The sequence below is a fragment of the Notothenia rossii genome (assembly GCF_949606895.1).
Source record: "Notothenia rossii genome assembly, chromosome: 4".
Lineage (NCBI taxonomy): Eukaryota > Metazoa > Chordata > Actinopteri > Perciformes > Nototheniidae > Notothenia > Notothenia rossii.
Window position 1 is genome coordinate 57778693 of NC_136902.1, and position 26417 is coordinate 57805109.

General features: G+C 39.6%; 2 protein-coding genes across 6 annotated transcripts; both read right to left on the reverse strand.

Moving 5' to 3' along the window:
* Window positions 1-896: 896 nt before the first annotated feature.
* On the reverse strand, window positions 897-7882 carry LOC307034861 (G2/M phase-specific E3 ubiquitin-protein ligase-like). Its single transcript, XM_079673787.1, has 7 exons — window positions 7796-7882; window positions 6366-6578; window positions 5988-6105; window positions 4087-5526; window positions 3158-3484; window positions 2831-3012; window positions 897-1781 (listed from the first exon to the last, which is right to left on the reverse strand). The coding sequence occupies exons 5-7, from the start codon at window positions 3291-3293 to the stop codon at window positions 1431-1433; spliced, it is 669 nt and encodes a 222-aa protein (XP_079529913.1). The 5' UTR covers window positions 3294-3484; window positions 4087-5526; window positions 5988-6105; window positions 6366-6578; window positions 7796-7882; the 3' UTR covers window positions 897-1430.
* A 6712-nt stretch (window positions 7883-14594) lies between these two features.
* Window positions 14595-22489, reverse strand: LOC307037417 (uncharacterized protein). Of its 5 annotated transcripts, none has more exons than XM_079678268.1 (19): window positions 21246-22489; window positions 20926-21055; window positions 20471-20545; window positions 19781-20168; window positions 19457-19555; window positions 18992-19224; window positions 18687-18865; window positions 18439-18522; window positions 18234-18343; window positions 17886-17973; window positions 17581-17695; window positions 17405-17467; window positions 17052-17106; window positions 16735-16826; window positions 16402-16494; window positions 16165-16260; window positions 15899-16069; window positions 15475-15651; window positions 14595-15110 (listed from the first exon to the last, which is right to left on the reverse strand). In XM_079678268.1, exons 4-8 carry the CDS (start codon window positions 19932-19934, stop codon window positions 18444-18446), a joined length of 744 nt encoding a protein of 247 aa, XP_079534394.1. In that variant the 5' UTR covers window positions 19935-20168; window positions 20471-20545; window positions 20926-21055; window positions 21246-22489; the 3' UTR covers window positions 14595-15110; window positions 15475-15651; window positions 15899-16069; window positions 16165-16260; window positions 16402-16494; window positions 16735-16826; window positions 17052-17106; window positions 17405-17467; window positions 17581-17695; window positions 17886-17973; window positions 18234-18343; window positions 18439-18443. The 5 variants fall into 3 exon arrangements, with proteins under 5 accessions (XP_079534394.1, XP_079534397.1, XP_079534396.1 ...); XM_079678270.1 differs by having other exon boundaries at window positions 21246-22483; XM_079678269.1 differs by lacking the exon at window positions 17052-17106.
* Window positions 22490-26417: the final 3928 nt, after the last annotated feature.

Here is a 26417-nt window from a genome sequence, read left to right on the forward strand (position 1 = left end):
AGATTATGGGCAGAGGTAAATCGAGTAGTCTCATTTCATTTTGTTAATCTTTTCAACTTTATGGAGGAGCACGGTGTATTAGATTCACTTAATGAGCTCCGTATATTTTGTCTTCACTTTATTTATTTGCCACGGGTTCAAAGGGCTGCCACTGAGTTTCAGAACCAGTGGAATAACCATGGTCTTTCAACAGAACGGGGGCAAACTCCTCTTCAGCTGTGGCAAGAGGCATAGTCAACAATGCAGGAACGCATAACCCAAGTATGAATGATATTTATGATATAGACAGTGGCTTTGGTGTTGATGACAACAGACCACTCCCAGAGTTACAGACTAACAATGTTGTTGTTGCTGTTCCATCTATTAACCTTACCATCAGTGACCCAACAATGGATACACTTCAGCAGACTTTTGATCCATTTGAAGATGATGGGAATCATGGTATATATTTGTTTTGCAACCTTGTGTATTTTCTTGAAGAGAGGCATACCTAAAATCATAGAACCAAATGGCGTACCAAAAAGAAACAAAACCCCCCTCGACAGATAGGCCTCTTTAAGAGCACATTCACATCAATAGAAAAGGTCTACACAGGATATGTACGGCCTTTAGTAGTGTAAAGCAAAGCACACCGACAATCTATTTCACAGACACTTAAACATATTGTCCGTTTTAACATACACTGCTTAAAAAGAAAAAGTGTTTATTTCAGTGGAGTAATGGGAAAAAAAGTTCAGCTTTTGTCCTCTTCTGTTCTATGGTGTGCTGATTTTGTGTTGCTTCTTGTGCTCCTTCTGACTTCTCACATATTCCACTGATGCTGTATCATTGTATTTGACAAAGGACATCAAATGTTAAAATAATTAATACTTCAGTCAATTTATTAAGTTCTCCAGAGCCAAAAGCTTTAATAAAATGTGGTTTAAATTCACACGTGTTTCACTACTTTTGGTAACAATTTCTTTGAACATTTAAAGTAAGACATATGGCTGGAAATGTTAAACATGGAGGTTTGAGCTCACTAATGCACATAAAGGTCTTAATATCCTATACACAGCAAGGATCCATTAATTGGAAGAAAACTGCAACCATGAACCTAAACAGTAACCTAACAATTGTACATCTTTATAAAACCTTTTTCTTTTTAAAACTTGGATTGCAAAATGACTGGCAACCTATTCCTGGCTAAAAATACAGAGCCAAGTTCCAAAGCCAATTGAAGTTTACTCAATAAAGTTGAATTTGCCTTTATTGAACTTTCTCAAAATCTGAACTGTACTTTAAAAGATGTTCCCAGCAAAACACTGTGGAATGATATCCACAATAAAAACGTGTCAATAACTGTTTGGGATTTTTTGAACTAAAATGTATTTATTTGAGTGTGAACTTGACCTTTAAACAGAATACTGAGATGGAGGCCTGCCCATGAATTAAGCTATGATGATACCCTGGGTATTTCCCAGTGCAAAGTCCATATTTTCCTGGAAGTCTATGTAAGAGCTGTGCAGTGGCAACTTCAAACAGTTGATGCAGGTGTTTGCAATGGGAAGTTTAGAAGTGGTTCCTGAGTCATAATTTTGGTGAATAAATTCAATTGAAGGTGGTGGATCAAAGCCAATTGGTGGAACAGTATTGGCTCCAGTGGCAAAGGCAATAATTGTCCTCAGCTTCTGTGTTCCCTCTTGATCTAGAGAAAAGTCAATACATCGTAAATTAGAAAGAACACAAAGAAACAAAAAAAACACTGCACTTAACTGATACAATGTCAAGATGCAGTGCATTGTTAATTACAAGCGAGGAGATATTTCAGTTCATACAAGAAACGCTTTAAACAATTATACATTAACTTTCTGCATCTGTTAGGTAGTCTCTCCAGAATGGAACAACAACTTCTTCAGCACTCCTTCTATTGCTGCCAACTGTAGATAGGTGGATGGTGAAGAGGCTGTCAAGCAGGTCAGCTGTGAGGTTTGTAGGAGACCAGCATAGAAGGGGGCGAAAACTCTCCGGGTGAGCTTGGATTTTGTCCAGCACACCAAGTGTTCTCAGTCCATCCCGAAATCTGAGTAAAAATCACCCTTGCTTTTTAAAGTGTTTTGATTGGTGACTTAAGTTTGAACTAAAGAAGCTTTTACATCTTCACATGTAGTCCTTTTTAAACGTCATGGCAAGGAAAAATGACTTGCTTAGATGCTGTTCAAACAGGAGAAAAATACATGTGTGTATGTACGCGTGCGGGGAGGGTTTACAGTATTTTTGCTCTAACACACAACCCAAGCCCACAACTACTTTGTTCAACAACTTTTAAATGGCTAGAAGCACTCGCACCACAACCACCTGGCATTTAGTTTTAGCCTATGTGAAACGATGATGTAACATAATACTGTCATGTGGCTTATATACGGTGCGGTTTAGTCGGGAAATTACCGCATACACTTCAACAGAAATGGCCGATAGAAAACCCTGAACACAATGCAATCTTCATGGGTTTCAATTCCTTATTGGAGAGGCAAAAAACTGAGGATAAAAATGTACCTCTCAAAAGGACCACGCACTCTGTGTATCACTTGGAACATCAGGATGTCATCTACAAGCAGATTTTGTCTTCCAATCTCCGCAGCGGCCTCAGGCAGCCAGCAATGGCCAAATACTCCTCAAGTGGTTCTGTTGTTGCAAGCAGATCTTCCAATGATTTACCCTCCGTGACATACAAAAAAACAACATTTGAAAGCGCCAACATTTGAACATATTCCCCTCTGCACTAGCTACTAGTGTAGAAACAGACACACTTACAGCACAACATAGTCTAAAACTGAGGAAAATAAATTACACTCTTAATTTTTTCGTGCAGGTCAATATCCGCAACATCTTCCAACACTGGCTTCGCCAATTCTGGGCCATCAACAAGGCAAGAGAAGAGAGTTGGGGACAGAAAGCCTGCGGGAGAACCGCCATGTACAAGGCTTACTGCAATGGCCCTGCCTGCAATAAAGTACCGGTCCTCTCTCATGGCTAGAAGAAATGACAATTATTATATATTTGACAATGCATGCGTATAAAGACTTGAAAAATGCCTGTAAGATCATATAAAACAGTGACATACATGTAATAAATGGTTATCTGGAGTTTATCATGTGAGATTACAATCAATACATACCATTACTGTCAAAGGCCAAGTTCAGTATGCCTTCTTCTCCCTCAAACATCGGAGATTTGGGCAAAGCTTCCATTAGAAGTCTTATAAACTCTATTCTTTGTCCACCCAAGTCCACAGCCTCTTCAGGTACTCCCATATCATCAGAAAACCTGACAGAAATAGTGTGACATGGATCGTATGTCCCTCGTTTAAAACCCCTGATGGCTCCATCTAGGACTGTGGATCGGTTGATGTTGAACTTGCATTTCTTCTGATGATTTATTTTTGTTGCAAGATCTTGCAAAAATATCTCTCACCGGCACCAAACATCCCGTAGCCATCCTGGAACTAGCAAGATAAATAAAAGTTAGGGCACACACACTAGTTTTGAGCAAGTGGCATTATGTGTGTGTGTTATTCATGATCATTGACAATTTTGAACTTCAGTACATAATTGTCACGTACAAAGTATACTAGTATAGTAGAAAGTCAATAGGTGGTGATATGTAGCATAAGCTTGCAAACTAAACTGCGTTCCTGAGAACGCTCAGTGGCATCTGCCATTCAAGTAACCTCTCTCTTGAGAGTAACAGTCTTATTGCTGTTATTAGTCTTGAGGAGCCATTTCTAAACAAACTAAAGTAGTCGCTCTCACCAGGGATGAAGGAATGTGCCACTCAGTGGAGCGGTGTGACTTACTGTGTTTTTAATAGTTTTTGGACAACAATAGAGCTCTAAAGCACAGGGGATTCTAATATCCGCACATAATGTCATAAATTATGTCATAAACCTTGATGTAATTTATCATTATTTAATATGGTTAAACCTACAGTGCGGAACTGTGAGTTCCTCCGACAGTGAGTAATTAAAAAAAAAAACAGTGTTGACATGTGCTTTTTGTACACCGACCAGTGTTTTTGCAAGCCCTCCGAGATCTTTTTTGTACTAACCTTTCACTCTGCAGACTTGCTAGTATAGCCTGGTTCAATTCCTCATCAGAAGACTCGTCAGACAATGCAGACATTATTGTAAGGTAGCTAGCATAGATTGCTGATTGGTGGTGTGTTGAGGTAGAGGGTAATACAGGACAATGGCTTGCTGGAGTTATGCCCGGAGCTGGATCAACAGAAGATATTCCTCCAAATGATGATAATAATAATAATAATAATAATAATAATAAATGGGATTTATATAGCGCTTTTCTAGACCCAAAGACGCTTTACATTATGAGTACGGTCGACAAACAAAACAAGAACAAAAACACAAACAAAAACAAAAACAAAAAAAACAGAAAAGCAGTCAGGAGGATGTTGGTTCAGAGGGGGGAGGGGCGGGTTTAAGGATAAGCAGAGTTGAAGAGGTGGGTTTTGAGACGGGACTGGAACAGGGTGAGGGAATCAGACTCACGGAGGTCTTGGGGGAGGGAGTTCCAGAGCTTCGGGGCTGCCACAGAGAAGGCTCTGTCCCCGAAGCTCCGGAGTTTGGCCTTGGGGATTGAGAGCAAACCGGCTGAGGTGGATCTGAGGGACCGGGGTGGTTGGTAGAGGATGAGGAGGTCAGTGAGGTAGGGGGGGCCAGATGGTGGAGGGCTTTATAGGTGAGGACCAGGAGTTTGTAGTGAATGCGGTGTGAGACGGGAAGCCAGTGGAGTTCTTTGAGGACCGGGGTGATGTGATGCCATGATTTGTTGTGGGTGAGGAATCTGGCGGCTGCGTTCTGGACACGCTGGAGTCTGTTGAGGGATGTTGTGCTGATGCCGAAGAGGAGTGAGTTGCAATAGTCAAAGCGGGAGGAGATGAAGGCGTGAATGAGTCGCTCAGCTGCGGGGCGGGTGAGAGAGGGACGGAGTTTGGCGAAATTGCGGAGGTGGAAAAATGAGGTTTTTACAACTTGGCGGATGTGGGGGTCGAGGGAGAGGGTGGGGTCGAATATCACGCCAAGGTTGCGGGCCTGGGTGGAGGGGGAAACAGGGGTGCCATCGATGGTGAGTGTCAGGTTGGGGGTTTTGCTGAGGGTGGATTTGGAGCCGATGAGGAGGAGTTCAGTTCAGATGTAGAAGGCTGACTGCTGGAAGAGTAGCTTTCCAGCGAGCATACTGGCAGTTGAGTAGAATAACTGCTCGCTGATGTGCTGCTGTGGTAGGGTGAGATACTGCTTTGGTAGGTCAAGGCAGGAGTTTGAGTGAATGACGTTCCACACCCAAGTGATGAGGCAAAAGGTTGAACTGCAGAAGTACAGTTTGGTGGGGAGGCAGTCATTGGACTGTTGAAACTGTCTGAAGATGCATTTGATTGTCTATCTCGTGGTCGAAATGAGGAGTGCAGCTGCCTTGCTGAACCAGTGTTTTCCGTACAAATGTTGTCCTCACTGCTATAGCCTGTAACCTCATCCTTGGAAAGACATAAAAATAATTTTCGGATATACTACATTTCAACTGTACACTGAAGAGTATCTGGAAACACTTGGATTAATGATTATATTGCTAACAATTACTTTTACTGTCCATGCTTTAAAAATGACATCTCCCGACGAGTACCAGTATCCCCTTCTATTATTAGCTCTGTTAGTCCAACTAGGCAGCTGCCAATTAAGTCAATTTCTCTGCTTGGATATAACATTTAAAACAGGCATTCTAACTCTGCATTAGTCTATAGAAGTACAAAAATAAATAAACACATAGCTAGTAAACATTTTCATGACTACAAAGCTGAATTTAAAGTTCAAGAAGAACATACATTTCAAATGTCAGAGGTAACTGACAACATTTAATCTTCAGGCATGTTTATACGCCGATTATGGGTTATTATTTTTACAATGTTCTGCAGGTTAATTCAAATGTGATATCACATACCAAAATTGACTTTGATGGTCTGATGTACACTTTATGTATGAGATTTGCATCCAGTTCCTGTCCAGCACGCAGTTTTGGCTTGATCAATCTGTTGCCACATGCCATCAGAAGCTCTAGGCTGAAAAGCAGTGGGTAAAAGGACAAAAGGTAAAAAAATGCACAAGACAGATTGAAACGGATCCTCTGACCGTCTGTTTTCCATTTCCTCTTTGATGATGGCAGTCAGAAAAATAAATGAGAACGAACGTAAGTGATGCCACAAAATCAAATGTACTAGTATGAATAACTGGCTTAATAGGTTAGGTCCTTTTTTCATTTGAATAGAATCACTATATCACAGTTTGGACTGGGACTGGATGATTACATTAAAGTGCTTACCTCACATCAGCTGAGAGTTTTTCTCCAAAGGCATCCCTAATTTGATCAGTGACAGTCCTGTGGTCCCAGGATTCCTGGAATTCAAATCCATTCAATATATGTCCTTGTTCATGCAACTGTTGCTTTGTCCGATGCTTTATGACGGCAGTGCTGGATGGTCCCGGAAGAAGGATGATGCCTTTGTTGAAAGTGTCATGATAAACTGTTTTGGCCCTACAAAACAAAGCAGATATTTTATTTTATATTCATAAAAGATAATAATAATAATAATAATACATTACATTTATAAAGCGCTTTTCCTGGTGCTCAAAGCGATATATCATATATCATAAATAAAGTGTTGTCTTTCTACTGAAAGACAAAACTAGACGGAGCTGGAAGTAATACATTAATTATCTTCTTAACTTACAATACAGAAGTGTGTCAGCCATGTGTCCTCACCTGCTCTGTAATGCTTTAGATATTGACCCATACACAACATAGACTTTGATTAACCTCTTCTAGCAAGATTAAGTTCATCAATATGTATGCCTGACTAGCTGTCGGCTAGCAAGGGAAATTATTTCACATTCCCCACCTTAAACAGATTGGGGACTAATCAACAGCATAGCAAGCTAAAAACATTAGCGTGATAGTTAGAAATATGTAAACTTAAACATTCATCCAACATTTAGTAACGTTAGTTCATCAAGTTGTAGCTCAATATTACAGTAGCATACTTGTCATTGTCCATGGAATTTAAAAGCGTGTGAAGAAAAAAATACTTCAATTTTCTACACATCTCGATTGACATGTGTACAAGTGTTAGACAGTTATATTAGTTGTCATTGTATTAATCGGAAATAAAAGCCTTTAAGGTCTATTCAAGATTCAAGGCTTTTATTGTCATGCGTACATAGCTACAGGGTAGTTATGTCGATGAAAATCTTAGGTCACAGGCTCCTCCAACAGAGCAACACAATAACACAGATACAATAGAGCAACTAAACACAATAAAATAGTGCCATAAGAGTATACAAGTGATACATAATTTGTAAGTTGCACACAGGTGAATGTTATGGATGTTCTTAGTTCAGGTGTTTAACAGTCTTATGGCCTGTCGGATGAAACTGTCCCAGAGTCTGGTAGACACACATTGGTGTGATTATGTGGGTAGAGCAGAGACAGAAACGTCGTTTTCAAGGGAAAACACTGCTGTTCCACGGACAATATTTTTATAAACACCTAAAAAAAACCTGCCTCAGCGGCCTTGAAAGTTGGCACCCGCCGACGCGCCCGAGCGACGCGCCTCACGTTTACCAGGCGGTAAAAGATGCAGCATGTGTACGGCCACTTAGCATGCTAAAGTGTGTTGCTAAATAAGCAAACATACATTTCAAATTTAGTAGATTGACAACTTCCATTTAAGTTACAATGTACGTTGTTCTCACCTTTTCCTTGGTCGCGAGTTCCACTTCCCAAAGTGGAGCTGAGTTTGGTATCTCAAAGATCCTCCAGTTTGTCCTCCTTCATCTGCTAGGCCTCCCGAAGCGACTTGGGAGTTGGCAGGTTTGAAACGTTCTCTCAGCTCACTCTCCACCGCGCTGTGAGAAACGTTATTAGTAACGTGCTGCTCCTGTGCCTGTGAGCTTGTCCTCTGCCGCTCAAGGGACGATGACAGGGATGTGTTTTTTATTTTTTTATTTAACCTTTATTTAACCAGATAAAAAGCATTGAGATAAAATCTCATTTACAATGCTGACCTGGCCAAGAAGGCAGCAACGTTACACATAACACATAACACAAACATATAAAATACAGAGAACATAACTAAGAAAACAAAAGACGAAAAAAAGCAGTTACTACATTGTGCACATTAGGACAGTAAGAAAGGCACTACTTATTACTGCAAGAGCAGCTGGTGGTAAGGACTTCAGTCGGGCCGAACCACGCCCCTTAGCTGTGATATAATGAGCATATACCACGGCCTGTCGTGAGCTATTGCTTAAATATATGTATGTAAAAGGAGAATGTATGTAAGAGTGAAAATATATGTATGTAAAAGGAGAATGTATGTAGGCCTATGTAAGAGTGAAAATATATGTATGTAAAAGGAGAATGTATGTAAAAGGAGAATGTATGTATGTAAGAGTGAAAATATATGTATGTAAAAGGAGAATGTATGTGCGTGAGAGGACCAGTATGAATTACGGCCTGTACGGCCCCTCATAACCATCTGCACGAGTCACTCATGCATATATAGACTAGGCCTATCTGTTATACAATGTGTGGTGTTGATTTGTCCTTTTTATTTCAAAGCAACAAAGAGAGTAATTTTAAAGAGCTGGGGTCTCATTTATAACTGTTATGTATGCACAAAACAGGGCTTGAAAGAGGTGTATGCCACTTCCCATGCAAAAGTTGTAATCTATGTTTTTTTTTTAATTGACAGAAGATTATGATGACACGGGAAATTGTCTATGCAGATGGTGAGGTGGTGAATTGAAGCCAGATTGTAGAAATACATGTTATAAGCATCATTATACATATAATAAAGCCTATGAGTCCTAATTATATTGCAGGCCAAAACTTAAATAAATACATTTTGTTCACTTATCAAACTTCCATTTTCCAATGATAACCCAGTGTGGGGTATACCATTGACTTTTGCAAATATTGAAGCGATCAGTTTGATTGCTGTAAACATTTAATTACTGTATGATACTCATAATGCTGCATGGTGGACCACTGGCACTGCTAGGACCCCCTGCATGTAAGAATTAAGAGGGGACAAGTGTTCTGGGACATCCTCCACCACAATCAGAGTCACAGTCACACAGTCAGAAAAAAAATGTGTTTCTTCTTCAAATAAATTGCGCTGAGCAGTGGCTCTGTGGACAACCCTCAGCTTCTCTGGCTCCTCTGCCCTGATGCCAAGCAGATACCTGTGGGTGACATCATACTCAATCAATCTTTTTTTTACAGTTTAGCTTGATTAGGGTTGCCTTTGTTTGCATGTTTTGCACATTGGCCTAATTTCATATTTTATAATGTATGTGTGTGTATTCCATGTTCCTGTTTTCAAACATTCAATGTTCAAATGTGTTATTGTCATCTGCACCGCTACAGCGTAGTTGTTTGAAATGACAATCTTAACTCCCAGGCTCCTCCAACAATACAGCATACAAATAGTACAAGAAGAAATAAAATAGTGCAAGAAGAAACTAGTCCAACAACGTAGGTGCAAAACTGACATGCAGGAATAAGTCAAATATATACTTATAAAATAGAATAAGATAAGACAGAAAGTAAAATGAAATACTAATATTGGGAGGCATGAACGAAAATCTTGTATAAACAGATGTGGATATGTATAAATATATTATATATGAACAGATAACTAACCAATGCAACATTATGGTATTATACATAATAAATAAATAAATACATATGTGGGCTTTTAAACATATTTGTACTACAAACCCTTTGTAGGTTGGACAAGACTCAACCCAGACCAAGAGGAGAACCCTGACACACCAACACCACCCCAAGACCCACCCAACTAACTGCCCGATGGAAGCTACATCTTAAATTTGGTGACATGTGATCCATCACCCATCACCCATAGACAGCAACCACAGGAAACAGCAGATCCACCACCACACCAGGCTCCATGCACCCACCCACCACCAAACCAGGCTCCCAGCACCCACCCACCACCAAACCAGGCTCCCAGCACCCACCCACCACCAAACCAGGCAACGACTATATTTTTAAATATATGCAAACTATTTGAACAATACATATATCATAAGTACTTGTGAAATTACAAAGTTCAAAGAGCATACAGAGTTACAATGTCTTTGTCTGCCTGCCACAGAGGGGGACGGAGCACCTTTATGACTGGGAGCCCTGCACCATTTGGTATGTTAAGTGTCTTTTGTACAATTACATCTATGTGTGCTGTTAACATTTGTGGTAATTGTTGGCACGCCATTATCTTAGGTGGTATTTGTTAAAGAAAAATGCAAAAAGTTCTGCTGTCTGTAGCACCAGCTATACACAAGTTATTTTAAATGTGCAAAGTCCACACTAAACGATAAATTGAAACTAGGTAGTTTATTTAATTAAAGCTGTGTCAATATTTGATTACACCACAGAGACACCAGGTTCACGTTAGCTACTCTGGCGTTAAGTCCACACTTACTAAAGTATTAGTAAATAATCACCAAACAACAACAGAAATGTAAAGGAACTAGAACAAAGAATTATGATTAGACATTCATCTACAGATAGTGCAAATCAACAACAGTGACAATCAAGTGGTGAAACCGTAAACTACAACAAAGGGTAATATATCAGTACCCTATTATTGGGCAGATCAAATTGTAACGTAACAAACGCATCATGATATCATTTCCCCAAGGGGATCTATAGACTGTTTGTTATCTATCAAATGCTATTTGATCCCTTATCTTGGAATACAATGTGCCTGTTGGAGTAGTTATTATTCACTTGAAATGTTCTGCTGTAAGGCTCTAGGGATGCAATGATTTTACATTTTGATGTTATGATAATAGTCTGAGGAAACATCACCTTTGTCAGGGTTTTACAATGATGACACTAAGGATGGATGAATGTGTTCTTATAATTAGAGGTTTTATAGGATCTTTCCACAACATTTTGGCATTTTCAGCTGCTGAGCCTATTTACCTGTATTAACCCGATTAACCAGTTTTCCATATTTTTCAATGAGCAACAGTTGCTGTAAGGAACCTTAACGTACCATAATGTAGTTGTTTAGAGAGTGAGAAAAAAAACACTCAGTGTAGCTGAACTGTTAAAAGTGACATTGGTTAATCGCTGCATCCATACAGTGGAATACCAAATACTTCACTTGTCTTCAAACGTTTCTAAAACAGTATAAACATTTTAAAGTAGCCTAATGAAAATCAATTGAATGTGTATTACTGCTCACTAATTCTTCTTCACCCTCCCTTTATTTTCTTTCTTTCTCAGTGGTATGTCCTGGCCTCCATCCTGGCAAGCAGCCTGATTCCCACCCCATGCAAATCCCATTGCCAAACAAAACAATACATGTTTTGGTGTTCGTATGGAATTAATAAAGTGCAACAGTTTAACAACTGCAACAGACTTAACATTTTTTTGACTTGAAGGATTGTTGCATTGTTTTATGGCCACTGGCAATTAATTTCACAGGTGAATTGCATATTGATGTAATATGAAGCTCAGCGCAAGTTCTTTCAGAAAGACTGGGTATATATATATATATATATACATTCACTCCGCAGCTGCATATAATCAGCTCATCACAGGCGTTGTCTTTAACATGTTACATTTCACCTCATTCTCCAGCAGCCAATCACCGTGCTGCAGCCAAACTTTAAAATGGCAGTCAGCTGTTATTTCAGGTGTTCATGCTGCCGCCCGCTTCACCCCCATCCACCTCCTCTCATCACATCCACTGCCAGGAGAGCTAATCCAAAGACCTCATCACATCCCCTCTTCATCCCATCTCCTCATCAAATCCAGATCTTCAGCATCATCACCAGTGTCTAGACCCCGGGGGGTTCCCTATATGCTCACGGCTCCATTTCCCCCTTTAGATATACCATTTCAGGATCGGGGTCTAATCGCCAAAGACTTAACATTTATCGTATGGCATGTGTCAATAAATGCTCTTTAAACAAAATGAAGTCTCTCCTGATTGAAATACACAGAAGCAGCACACAAGGGGTCCTTGAGATGATAGTACATTATTGAAAACATTAATAACAGAATGCTTAATGCACAAAACATCAAGAGATAAGTAGCCAATGTTTCAATCCTTTGAGAATACACTGTTTGTAGGCTATTTTAATTTAATAATACATTACATTTATAAAGTGCTAAGCTAGGTGGAATAAGGGAAAGGGGTTAGTTGATTAGGAGTTGAAGGCAAGAGTGCAAAGGTGAGTTTTGAGATATTGTTTGAATGATTTGAGAGTGTTGGCGGATCTGACGTGGCTGGAGAGGGGGTGGGGGCTGCTGCGAAGGCCCTGTCACCCCAGGTCCGGAGCTTTGTCTTGATGGGCTGCAGTAGGTTAGCTTCAGCTAACATCTGAGGCGACGAGTGGGGGCAAGGTTGTTGAGGGCTTTGAAAGTGAAAAAGTGATGGGAGGAATTTAGTGTTATTATTCTTTCCCCAGTTAACTGCTATGCTGAAGTGCCAGTAGATAACTTCTAAATACCAGTACAGGGGCTTCAAAGGTTTTTTACTCGGTTTTTTGTAGTCTTTTTGGACAGCGGATTACCCATGATCCTCAGCCACCGTTGCCGTGGAAACGGAGCCGGTCCACTCTCAGCTACCTGCATAACCCTAATTTATTTCAGATACCAAACACACTTTTTCCGAAGATTGGTGTCACAAATATCAAAACAATATATGTGTCGATAACAAAATACATCCATCATAAACTAAACTGGAAACAGCAGTATAATTTGTCTTGTTAACATTTTAAAGTTGAGTTTTTTTTAACCCGTACCGCCTAGTGGTTAAAGCACGTTATTGCATTTTTTTGTTGAATTATGTTATATTTGATGAAACATAAAAAATATTAAGAGTACATACATAGGGGGAAAGTAGAAGGTCAATCATAGAAATATAGATGAAAATATTAAGGAGATACTGTTGTGATCTCCACAATAAAACAGTTTAGTGCAGGACGTCCAAAGATATTAATAGGAGGATGTGCAAAACAGACAAACTAAATAGGCTTCATTTAAACATTAAAGAATACTTTAAGTTAAGGTCTTCTTTTAAATAAGAAAAAGCTTTGGGGGTATCTATCTACAGACAAATATTGAGTCTGGCAAAGTACTTAACGTCTAATATATTGCATAGTTTGTTTTGGAACTTGACAATCAACTTTCCTGCAATGTTAACTAAGTTGAAGCACTTATTTTAACTGATATTATACATATGTATTATACTCATATAAGATGTATCTAGATAGTATAAGAAATGTGCAGAATATGACAGTTTAATGGTGGAGGTACATAAATATCAATAGATGTCTTGTAATGCACTGTTGAGGAACCTGCGACCCAAGTTTTTAATCTCTGACCTTTTTCATCTCTGACCTTGTCAGGTATTGAAAATCCAATAAATGAGGAACAGAGAATTATTAAATATAAAACATAGAATTTGTGTGATTATACTAAATGATTTCCAAATAAACACCACTGCATATTTCCAACTGTTACACATGCTGCTGTAACGAAAAAATTGCCCCGCTTGGGATCAATAAAGTATATCTTATCTTATCTTAAAATGATCGATGGCTACTGCCATATTTGCTAAATGTGCCTCTGAACCTTGACAAGTGCATGTTTCAAGGCTTATAAATGGACAACAGGAGGGGTCACAAACATAAGACCAGCTGTTAAATAAAGCTCTTCTGACCTTAGCTGTCATGTGGTTATACTAATGCTGCCCATTATGGGCACAAGCAATTTTCACCCATTTATTAATTATATGTTTTAAATGTGATAACACCACTGTGTTTCGTATCCCCTAAACCTCTAGGGGTGTACACAGTTTAATACTGGCAACTTCTTATGGGAAATACGAAAACGTCTTTTAAAACTACAATTCCCAGTAGAGACGTGCCATAGAACATGGAACCCAAACACACAATGGCCAGCATGTGTAGTTCTGGTGACGGGGTGGGGGAGGGGGTAGACCCGTCCGACTCCAGTTTTGGACCATGTGTCGTGGGTCCATTCCATTTCAAAGTGATGTTGGACGCTCGGCGCACTGCCACTCCAACATCCAATCACAGAGCTTGAGGACTATCACGGGGTTTGTCCATGGATGGGTTTGTCAAGCAAAGAAGAGAGAATACTTACTTCCGGGTGTAAAATTCTCTAAAGAAACTACCATGAGCTGCTCCGACCCTCGGTCCTGACGGACTCCAAAAGTCCGACATTATACAATCAAACAAATAAACACAAGAATAATTGTGTGTTGTTGAGTAAATAACACTGTGTGGTTTAGAAAATAATACAACATTAGAGGTACGAGTTGGGAGTGAGAATGTGTTGGTATTTACCCTGCATTATGCACGTTACTAATAAAGATACATGTGATTGTATGAACTCTATTTACAATGTATTCACATTAATAGTTCATAATCAATGAATGACAAAATGCAGTGACAAGAAAACAACCATTGTATAGCATTTGTTTGAGTAATAAGAGGCAGTTTAATATAAAGGCAAGGCAATTTATTTTCATACACATCAGCAAGTCAAAGCGCTTTAAATAAACAGAAGTACAAAATATAAACACATTTTCACATTACTATGAACTCAGTCGGGCGAAACAAGTGCATAGTTTCATATATAGTGTTTTATAATGTCTTTATTTTGTATGGCTTTAAGTGTGTTTTAAATGTGTTTTGTCATTATTATGGCGTGCACCAGCATGTGGACGTGACACGTCGCTTGTGAAAGAGCTCTCCAGTGCCTCTGTGTTGCTTGGCAGAAACCTTTACACGTCTTCTTCCTCAGACTCAGGGCTAGTGTAGCCATTGTCATCCGACTCCTCAATTTCCTGCTGTAATTGAAGATCATGGCATTCCAAAGCAGCTACACCGCTGTACGCATGTACAGCCTGTTTGTGTTGGCTTTTGAGGAAGTGCCACCTCCGACTGAGGACACTCTTGAGCCCATGTGCAGCATCCTCTGTCAGGTCACCGAAATCTGTCGAGGAATAATCACACAGCAAAAGGGCTCAATGTAAACAAACCATGACAATTGCAAATCTCTTTGCATTGTACAATGCTGCATATGTAAAAACACTACAAAATAGGTAAATCCATGTTAAACTGAAGGATGTTACTATATATTGGGTGCCAAATGGGACATGTTGATAAATGCTTATATAGTGCTTAACAGATATTCAATAGACAGAAAATAATCGATTATGATCTTGATAATGAATAGTTTCAGTAATTTACTATTTCACTTCGGCCTGACACAGTGACAGATGTGTTCTACTTATGTAAGACATGTAATGTGTTGAAGAGTGGATGAAAATATTCAAATGTTAAGATCTCAGACATACTGCTGGTTTTGATGCCCTCCAAAGTCTGTCCTCTGAGTGCTTCCACTTCTTGCACTTCCTTCAGAAGGAACATGATGTGCTGCGACATCTCTTTCACCAGGATGCTCTGCTCCTCCTCCAAACCTCTGACCAGCATTACCTGGTCAAAGACAGACCTCTTCAACCTGAAGGTGTTGCCTTTAGGTTGAGGAAAGGAATGGAGTAGTGGACAAGGAATATTTATTCATAAATTATATTATAACAGAATGATTTTCATTTCTGAGAAACAAATCTTTGTAGCGATAGCATTGGTTCTCTATAATGTAAACTAATAACAAATATTATATATTTGCAGGTATCACCATTGCTTTTTCTGCCCCACGATAAACTGTCATATTTTGGTATAGACTAAAAAAACAACAAGCCAAACTAGCAATTATCCTACCATTTGCATGCCTCTCCCATGGTAAGATGTAGCCTTCTGTCAGACTGCAAGCCAACTCCTCGTCGATCTGTTCTTCCTGCACTCCGGTGTTGTATTGCACAACTTTTTCGCGAAGCTTCTTCTTCAGCTCTCTCATTCTCTTCCTCTTCCTTTGCCTTGCCTGGTTGCCGTCTGCAAAGTGAAACGGAAACAAAACTGTGTCATGGTGCCAGAATGTTTTTGTTGTTTTTGAAAGGTAATTTCAATAACTACGTTTGACAACAAACCATGCTGACGATACAGATCTTGCTTCCTGCGCAAAAGAGTGACGGTCTCAATATCCACCCTCAGTCCTTCAGTACACCCTGGGGCGTAGACTCTCTCTAAATAGTTGCAAAAAAACAATTGGAGAAGAGATACAATCAGTGACAGTCTCAGTTTCAACATATGGCCAACTTATATTGTGTGTCTAAACTTACAGTAATTAACAGATGTATATATGGAAAACCTGTGGTATGTCTTACCTGTGACCGCTGCTGTATGGTCTCCTGATCAAGGTTGTTCTCCTTTTTGAAGTCGCTGAAGCTGGCAGCTTCCACCTTTGCCCTCTCTATGATCTTTACCAAAAAAAGACAATGTCAGAGCAAAAGCACCATGCAACACCATAATGCAAAGAACACCAGTTTTCAGTAAAAGACCTTCAGAAGAACAGTTGAAACATTCCATGACACCATCTGACTTGCAAGAGGAAGTGTGGATAAGGGAGAACATCATGTATATAGCCATGAGGTTACATTGCAGACATCCTTCATAAATATGTTATGTCAGATGAGAAGACAATTGTAATTTGCCCTTACTTTGACATATCTGTGGGCTAAAACTTGATGAAGGTTGTCCCTCTTCCTTCTGTTCCAACCCATGGCCTGTTGAGTGAGCATGTTCCCTCTTCCTAAAAAAGACAACAAATATATCCACAAACAAAAAAGGAAGTATTCACATCAAAAAGGCAATACTGAGTGAGAAACCAGATAGACATGACTAAACCCAATCGTTAAAATGTTGTTGAACTGGTAATTACAGTAAAGTAATACACCAATAATGTTTTTAAGGAGGGAACTCTCTGTAAAATACTTATCAGGGCTGCCTTATCACAGTGTGTAGTGTTAATACCAACCTGCTTTTGTCATGTATTTTGTGACCAGAGCTACCCTAGAGAGAAAGCTGTTCACCTATAATGAAAGTTACAATTAATGTTCGGTCACCATCACATAACAATATTACCTTCACATCATAGATCTTGAACTGGATGGTTTAAGAGAAAACTTGTGTACTGACTTCCTACAATATGCATGCATTTAGTGTTGCTGAACATATGAACTGCCTATCTTTCATTTGAACTCAGACATAAAAGATATGCTTTCAACTAATCAACAGGCTTGTCACTGAGATGACACATACATATTTGTACTGCTTTCTATTAAGACTTCTTGTATCCATACAGTTACAATAATGCCATTAATAACATACCTGCTCTACTTCCTCTCCCACTGTGTTTCCTGCTCCGTTCTGACTTCTGCCACCCCATCTCACCTGCAACACAGCGCAAGTAGTGTTATGTAGCATTTATTTAGAAGTGTTTGATATCCAATAAGGCATGCCATGCACAACATTTAAAAAGACTTTGCATTAAAGATGTTATTTACCTTGCATTTTGCTGTATGGGCTTTAGCATGCATCACGCTAAGAAATGGCCTCATTTCGGTCAACGGCAGAAGCTCTGGTAATCCGCCGGCTATTTTGTTAAGGTATGGCCAGTACCTAAGAAGCAGGAGCAGCATTTTGTGATTGAGTGTTACAAAGATAAACTTTTAATTGACATGACAACAATATCAATAACATCTAAAATGACTGCTGAGGCATAGGCCATTTTAAACATTGTTGTGGATGTGCAATATGACAGTGAGGATTGTCTGCATGTTACATCCATGCAGAAGAAGTCAACATTTACCTTCTTGGACATCTCTTTTTGGAGAAACATTGGGTACGCGTATATTTCTCCACGGAAGTGGTTCATTCCTCGTAAGAGAAACCCATGTCTGATTAATCAGAAGAAAATCTAGTTGTTAATAATAAACTGACACAGCAAGCCCTGGCTTAAGCACTCATCTCTGTCATCTAGGTGGCTATAACAACAAATATCACTTGGATGCTACGAATGATGGATCAATTCCGCTCCACAATCAAAAGTGTTTAATGGTTCCAATTCTTACAAAGACTTAGACTTGGATTGCTATTAAAACTGAAATAATGAGACAGGACTCAAGAACCAAACACATATACACTTACAAATACATACCTGCAAACTGCCACTTGAATGCCCTCCTCGTCTATCTGGGCACCAGACTTTTTTGACATCTCTCTGCCAGCGGTGAATTTGGCAGTACTACAGACGGCACTGTCATTTCCCTATAAAGTCACTTTATTACACACAAGTTTTGACATATATAAAAAAGAACACCACAGGTGTAACTGCAACTACCATAATAAGAAAAAAAACGTACACTTTTCATGTTGCCTCTGACAAGGTCAACAAATGTTGTTCCTTGGCCAGGAACAAGCCCTCATAGATTGGCGGCTCCTCAGTCCTGTCCATGATAAGTTAACATACAAGTCAATAATAAAAATCACAAAGCACTACATTACTATGATTTGTTTTAATTGCTGTTATGGCGACTCAAACACAACCCCAAGGGCTACTATTTGTATTAGCGGTGTGTTCTTTATCATTTTCATTAATACCTATACCTACCCTTTTGACTTGGAAAAGCGGTAATGCTTGCGGTTTCCATCACAGCAGACAGCCAACATGTCTGGAGAACATGCTGGACAAACAAAGTGATGGACCTGGCACATATCCTCTTGTTTGTACTGACAGAAGCAAAACTCGAAGAAGCTTCGCTGAAATGTATCAGCACAGATACTACCTGTCTGTATATTGATTTAAAAAAAGTGGATTAGTCATTGTTTTGAAAGCAATGCCAACAATTAATGATATGGTATACAATAATACGATATTGTTTTTTGTATGTTTCCGTGTGATTCAGGCAGATTTACCCGTCCAGCTTGAACAGATCTGTGCTCCAACATTTTCAGAAATGCCTGCCTGGACATGGCTGGTGCTGTCACCTTCATGTGCTCGAATGAGGTGAACACATCATATTTGTAAAGCGTCTGGCAGCTGGTGCTAGCTGGCCAGTACCGATACAAAAGCAGGTCTTTAACCTCAGGAGTCCATTCTGCAGAGCAGGATGGACAGGATTTCCGAGCCAAGCAGACATTGTATCGTCCTGTGAACAAATGGACAAAGTAAAGGTATTTCGGTAATCAAACTGTGAGTTTGCCTTAACATATTGTATTTTATACATAGATGTGCATATATGATATATTAACTATTTGACATGGCATTTGGATGTTGTCTGAAAATGACCAGGTGATAAAAATATTTGCGTTGCACAAAGTGGTAAAACTCTGCTGTACAATACTACTTGTACAAAAAGAAGGGCTTTCAGAACAACATACCGTTGATGGTGACCACAGAAATATGCTTCCAAGGAGTAACTGTGACGTCATCAGAGCATTCACAGATTGACCTTGGAGTAGGAACAGGCAGTTGACATACTGCAATATAGAAAATAAGTTAGGAAGGTGTATTTACAGTTTTTCCTTAATTCTCCAAATTATCAAGATATTCAATAAAATGTTGCATAATTTCCACATATCTTGCAGCCCTAGTCAAAACCAATCATACTTTTTTCAATCAGCTATGTACAATTCCCATTCGCACTTAATTATGGGAACTACACTATAATGGGACATTGTAATGTAATGTTAATCTTTACATACTTTGTTCACAAAACTGAGGCTGGCCATTTTCATCCACCACCATAGCAGTTGTAGGGGGAATGGGCTCCAGAAATCCATTGAACACAGCCTCTCTGTCATGGAAGATATTCCTCTTGTGGGCCTCCATGTCACAGGTTGCACAGAGGAACTCCATGTCCAGTGGAACAAAGTCCAGGCACCTAAGCCGCTTCTTCTGCACAGCATCTGTGGCACTTCTGAATGGCTATTCTCTCAGCTGAGAGTTTTGCATTAAAAAGCATTGGCCTAGCAGTTTTCATTCTCACATCTGTGAGAAGCTGCCTTTGTGCCCAGGCAGAAACCGTTCCGTCTGTTGCCTTCGGAACCTGGACTGCAGTTAGGGTGTCCCTTAACTCTTGGAGATGTGTTTCTAAAAAATAAAACAGCTGTTAAGCCGCCACCCTAAAACTGGTATGATGGATATTAAGGTAGTATACTGAACCACTTTTGAGTTGGAAAAATATATGCCGACTAATAATAGCAACATGCTATGAATCATCATATGCATCCAAAGCAATATTAGCAAGTGATACTTATACCAAATATGCATTCACTTGTCATGAAACAGTCAATACTCAATACTTTATTATGATTAACTAGATGAGTATAAAAATGGAAACATTGGGAAAAACTGTAGTGCCAGTCAACTGCTGTTATAATCAATATACTCACCAAGACTACCGAACTCTTGATGTTCTAGCTGAAGGCCTTCCTCATGCACAGGATCGTCTCTTCTGGCTTGTGAAGCTGCAGAGACAGTCATTTTTGCTTAACCCTTCAATCAATCTAAAATTACACCAATTCATTGTAATATGAAAATGCTCTGTAAGGACTGCAGGTAATGAAACTAAGAACATATTACCACAGCATCACAATGACAATTTACATTTGGCATACTTTTATCCAAATCGAGGTACACATTTAAAAAAAATACAACACAAGCAAGGATTATCAGTCACTGGCTCTTACAATATCTTGATTTAATTTGAAAATGTTTTAAACATTGCAACAGATTTGTCAAGAAGTATCTTCAAATTAATAATTTCATACTGTGTACACCAAAATAACTTTGTTATGAATGATCTTTATTCTTAGATTTAGAAATCATGATATAGTAAAGAAAAAACCTAATGCGGAGCGTTGTGTTTCCCGTTGTCTCTCACGTCTGCTTGTGACCACTGGATTAAAAAGGGGTCTCTTCCTGCTTTTTCTTTTGTTTTTTGGAGGGATGGCAGGAGTTTCAGTGGCCATGGCAGCCTATATTTTTTCAGAGGTTGAGATCAACAACAAAGTTGTAATACAACATAAGACAGCAGCACTTATATTTGAGCAATTATTTAACGGTTGCATAAAAAGGTCTAACGGACCCTTTACATTACATCAATAAAAAGCAATAGCAATGATTATATTACAGACTTGGGTATTTGCTTATCATGAAAAGCCTCACCCTGGCCTCATGGAGATGAGCCTCACTAATCAATGCAGCCATGTGCATCCTGGCCTCATTGGGATCCTCAAAGACCCTCACTTCAGGGTTGAGGGACATGGCATACAAATAATAAAACAATACACAAAATGAAGAGTGAGAGAAAGACAGGAGAGCGATTAAAAGAGAGTGATAGAAAGAGAGACAGCGAGAGAGAGAGTGGCTCTTAAAAGTGCTGTTGGTTTTATGTGTGTGTGTGTGTGTGTGTGTGTGTGTGTGTGTGTGTGTGTGTGTGTGTGTGTGTGTGTGTGTGTGTGTGTGTGTGTGTGTGTGTGTGTGTGGATATGTGTGTGTGTGTGTGTGTGTGTGTGTGTGTGTGTGTGTGTGTGTGTGTGTGTGTGTGTGTGTGTGTGTGTGTGTGTGTGTGTGTGTGTGTGTGTGTGTGTGTGTGTGTGTGTGTGTGTGTGTGTGTGTGTGTGTGTGTGTGTGTGTGTGTGGATATGTGTGTGTTGGAGATATTAAGTGTTGTAATGAAGCTGTAAAACAGGAAAAATAAAAACATGATTAGGATTATTTAGAATAACAGTAACATCTGTGCAATACTCTATATGCAATAATAGTTAATCTGAGCAATACTCTGGCATACATTATGCATTTATACTGTGCATATTGTTATATTATGCACATATTTTTACATACTTGTTTTTCTTATATCTTTTACTATATATTTAAATTCTACAATGTAACAATCCCAATTTCCCCCGGAGATCAATTAAGTATTTCTGATTCAGAGTGGGACATTGGGTGGTCCCCACTGGCCAGTCAAAACTCCAGTTCCACATTTTTGTTCCACTCCATCGCCGATGCCCTTTAGCCACTATTAAAACTCTGTGTTGAACACTGTCTTTACAACACATGTGCAAATACATGCATTTAAAGATATTTTTCTAGCAGGCACCTCCACTATCCAACTGTGCCGGGGACAGCTCATGTCATGTAGCTGTATAAACTATAAATGCTATCCAGCTAAAAACTTTGACCGGAAGGCCGGTGGCCGCTAGTAGCTGGTAGCTGGACGTGGCCGCTACAGTAGGTTGCGCGTAGCCTATTGTAAAAGCTAAACACACTACAAAACTCAACCTTATATCCAGGAATGAAACGCTATAGAGACTGTGCTACAGTGGAATAAATAAAAGCAATATTATTTCGTGTTTTAAAGAAATAAACTCCCCTTGATTTTAGATACTTACTGTAGTCCGTTGTCAGATGAAATTAATGAAAGTGAGGTGGTTGTGGGTAACGTAACGTGGCTACGTCACGTTGCCGTCAAGCGCGACATAACGTTGCCGTGGTAACGACGGAATCTTCTTCTGGTTTATTGTTGTTATAAAAAAAATGATTATTATTACTATTAAAGAAAAAGCATTTAAAATACAGTCAGTAGCCATCGTCATTCCGATGTGGGGGGAGTGGTTTTCACCATCATTATCATCATTATATATTTTTTAAATGAGTAATATTGGCATACAATACCCCTTTATTGATCAAATAGGAATATAATTGTCTTTTAAATAACGTAAACTAAAGGGAACAATCTATTTGACACAGCTGAAGCTCTGGCCTTCCTTAAAAAATAACTAATTTAATAAAAATCACAGTTGTATTACACACAATGCACTGTTTTTTGAGAACATAAATTTGGTAAATAATGCACCATAATACATTCTGACGAAAACTACAAATTATTATGAATACAAATAAAATAAAACAAGCCTCCCGTGAGTTACTACAAGCTATAAAGTAGATTTAAAAAACGTTTTATAGAATAAAAAGATCACTGCAGGACGTTGTAGAAATGACTGTGTGCACCACGACAAAGGAGCCTCATTCACTTTACATTGGTCTTGTTTGCGTGGTGCCGACACGTAAATGTAACAAATGTCGTGACTCCACCACGCAATGCGGTGAGGAGTCGTGGAGTCACGCATTCTGTTGAGATCAAATAAAAGCAATAATTGTGGCTTGCTATATTGAGTAAGAACATGTTTTCATGAACCACACAGCTTCCGGTCTTCCTATAACACGTAATGCCGGGAGACTACCAATAGAAATACATTGCTTTTAAAATCGTGCTGTGCAACACAAAAACAAGGGGGAAATTGTGTTGGTGAACACGAATCAATAGATTAAAAATGGTGTTGGTGAACACGAAATGCCATGAGACTGGGTTGTTTATATATATCTATGGTTGCAACGGCAGAGCAACGCAGGACGTTAAAGGAAAACTAAGGAAACCAAGGGAAAAATGCAGATAAAGTTATCAGCCCTCTTGGTGACAGCAGCCTACAAGGTACGTTTTCGTGCTGGTTGTTTGTGTAATTGTGTGCGGTTGAGCTCGGATCCTTGTCACCTTTTTCATACCTGATGAGTTTGCATCCCTGTTGTCAATTTGTTTGGTTATCTAGGCACAGCTGTGTGTGACTGCCTCTGGTACACTGGTATGTGTTTTCCTAATGTAGAGAGCATTGATTAATTAATAAACTACACACTGACTCTAGATCCTGACCAAATCCTTTTTTGTTGATCAAATGTTTTTCAAAAATGTATTGTATATTATATAACAGCTGCACATCACAGACCGGAGTCTCTGCTACTGTGGACCACGAAGGAGGCGATCATCATCCCCATCCCCAAAGACCCTGCATGGCATGGAAATCTCCTCCTCCTGGAACAATTCTACACCCAGCATATGCTCCCTGTGTTGGCCAGTAGAGAGGAGGACATTTAAATAAACATACTCTTAACACCCTCGGACTCTGCCTTGTGTTTCGTATGTGTGATGGGGTGTTATGCAGAGGGGAGGAAAACAGGACACAGCAGATTGGGATTGTGGTGGAGATGCTGAGCAGTTATTTAATTGTTGTGTGTAATTATTATTATACTGTGTGCTTCTTAGTTATTCCATCTTTTGCTGTAACATGGATCTGTATGTAACTCTATATTTACTTGTTATCTACCACACTTCCTTCTACATCATACACCATCATTATACATGGTGTATATAGGATATATATACAGGGGTGCACACAACTTTCTCAGTGAGGTACTCAGATGAGTACCTGGAGTCAGTGTTTGGTACTCCAACTTCCAGCTCCCCTCAAAGTTCCCATGAAGCCCTCTGTATCGCGAATGTCAACCGGGGGGGGGGGGGGGGGGGGGGGGAGAGCTTCGTGACCACAGAGCGTGTGAACGTTGTGATCAGCTGTTTTAGCGCAGTGCTGCTGTACAGGCCGACGTTAACAGCAGCCCTGTCTGTGCACACGGAGACCGACTCCGTCGTCCGATGATCTAACCGCCTTCTGGAAAAGCTTCACATATACATCGGTACGCAAATGCGCTTTGTGACACAAGTGACGGTACGCATTTCAGATTGTTGCCGCGCATGCGTACCTGCGTACCACTTATGTGCACCCCTGTATATATATATATATTTGTATACATATCTGTAAATTGTATAATTTTATTTTTCGTATTTGGGATTTCTCTTTTGTCCACTCAAATACACTTGGCCCTTTCTCTTTTCCATGTGGAAAATGGCAGCTGCATATTCAGCTTTTCTCGTCTGGCTCCCTGTCTGCTCATCTACAATGAGACAATTATATAATTAATTACTAATAATCATTTAAACCTGTTATTACCAATATTTCACAAATTCTTCATGTAAACTTAAGAGCACAGCTGTATGTTGAGTATGTCAGCTTTGCTTGGTTCGTCTTGCTGGGGGGCAGCTACATGGATGTCGGTGCAGTCCACAATAATTTTTGCAGTTGAAGGCAGAATGAATTTATTATTGACTCAGAATGAAGCACAACTTCATGTCATACAATACATTGACTTTATTTGTAATTGTGTAAAAAAATATGAGCATTGATTAGCAAGCAGGACCTGCAGGAACAGAGAATGGTGATGGATGGAGCTGGGGAGAGAGAAGAATAAAGAAAACAGATCAACTTTATTATCGGATATTAAAAATTCAATTTCAAAACAAGTTGCTGCTCCTACAGTTTTCTAGTATGTAAAGATGATTTCACATGACCAATGCAAAATATCACACTCAATACATGTGTGTCTCTGGGGGGTGCATTGTGCCTTTGATGTATATAAATAATATACCATAACCAAATATTATTAGGTACAGTGGAAATCAGGTTGCCAGAGCAGGTCTGTCCAGTGTGCATGTTCCTCAGGGTCTCGGCAGTTACAGTTGAGGTAAAGAAAATAAAAGAGAAAAAGGTCAGTAACAACACTTTAAAATAACAACACTGAATAATTATCTCTTTTAATAATTTTCTCTCAGTAATCACTCTGTCTTTCCAACAAACAGATTGACTCACTCTCACTATCATCACAATGAAACACGTCCAGAAGAATGTCATGCAAAGCTGCCTGCCTTCCTTCCTTCGACTCTCCCTGAACTGCCTGATCTTTTAATGTTCAATGTTAACCATTTGTGCAGATAGCATTAAGTAGAAAATATACTAATGTGGCGTTACGGCCCGTCTACACTACAGGCATCGAAAAATGCTTTCAACGCTTCGCCCATTCACTTGAATTCGGTGACGTAGAAGATTTTTAATCTTCGCCGAACTGCATTGTGGGGAGCATGGCATGGCTTTGCAAGCATCACGAGCATCTATCGGCTTGGCATCAGCCAATCAAATCCCGTTTATGCAAATCCCGCCAGTGCAAGCGCAGCCAATCAAACCGCGTGCAAACTGGGAGAGCCAGACCGCAGTTCATTTCCTCATATTCCAAACGAGATATTACGGTAGCAAATCACCCGGTTCTTTACGACCAGAACTATTTACCGGGATACAAACCGGAGGAACCAGGCATGGAGGGAGGTGGCAGAGACAGTGGGTGAAACTGGTAGGTTTTTCGCCTGTTTGGAGAGTTTATATCCAGTTTACTTCGTTTTAACATTGCTATTGCTTTGTATGTCGGGGGCGGGAGATTCATGTGATTGGTTGTTGGTCGCGTTGCTCGTAAAAAATCGCCAAGCTTCAGACACGCCCAGCTTCAAGATTTTTTGATGCCTGAAGTGTAGACGGGCCTACCTCCCGCCCCCTTAGCACCTGGTGGAGGGGGCGATAGGCTACTCTTCAAATGTTTCACAAAATACTTACCATCATG

Excerpts from the sequence above, each read along its gene's own strand:
- LOC307037417 (XM_079678269.1), bottom strand. The coding sequence starts at position 19,934 with ATGGAGTTCCTCTGTGCAACCTGTGACATGGAGGCCCACAAGAGGAAT. Across the intron at positions 19,225-19,456 it reads TTCTGTGGTCACCATCAACG|GACGATACAATGTCTGCTTG; the intron begins GTATGTTGTTCT and ends ATTTGTTCACAG. Across the intron at positions 18,523-18,686 it reads CGCTTTTCCAAGTCAAAAGG|GACTGAGGAGCCGCCAATCT; the intron begins GTAGGTATAGGT and ends TATCATGGACAG.
- LOC307034861 (XM_079673787.1), bottom strand. The coding sequence starts at position 3,293 with ATGGGAGTACCTGAAGAGGCTGTGGACTTGGGTGGACAAAGAATAGAG. Across the intron at positions 3,013-3,157 it reads CTTGGCCTTTGACAGTAATG|CCATGAGAGAGGACCGGTAC; the intron begins GTATGTATTGAT and ends CATTTCTTCTAG. Across the intron at positions 1,782-2,830 it reads TGCACGAAAAAATTAAGAGT|ATGCACTGCATCTTGACATT; the intron begins GTAATTTATTTT and ends TTGTAATTAACA.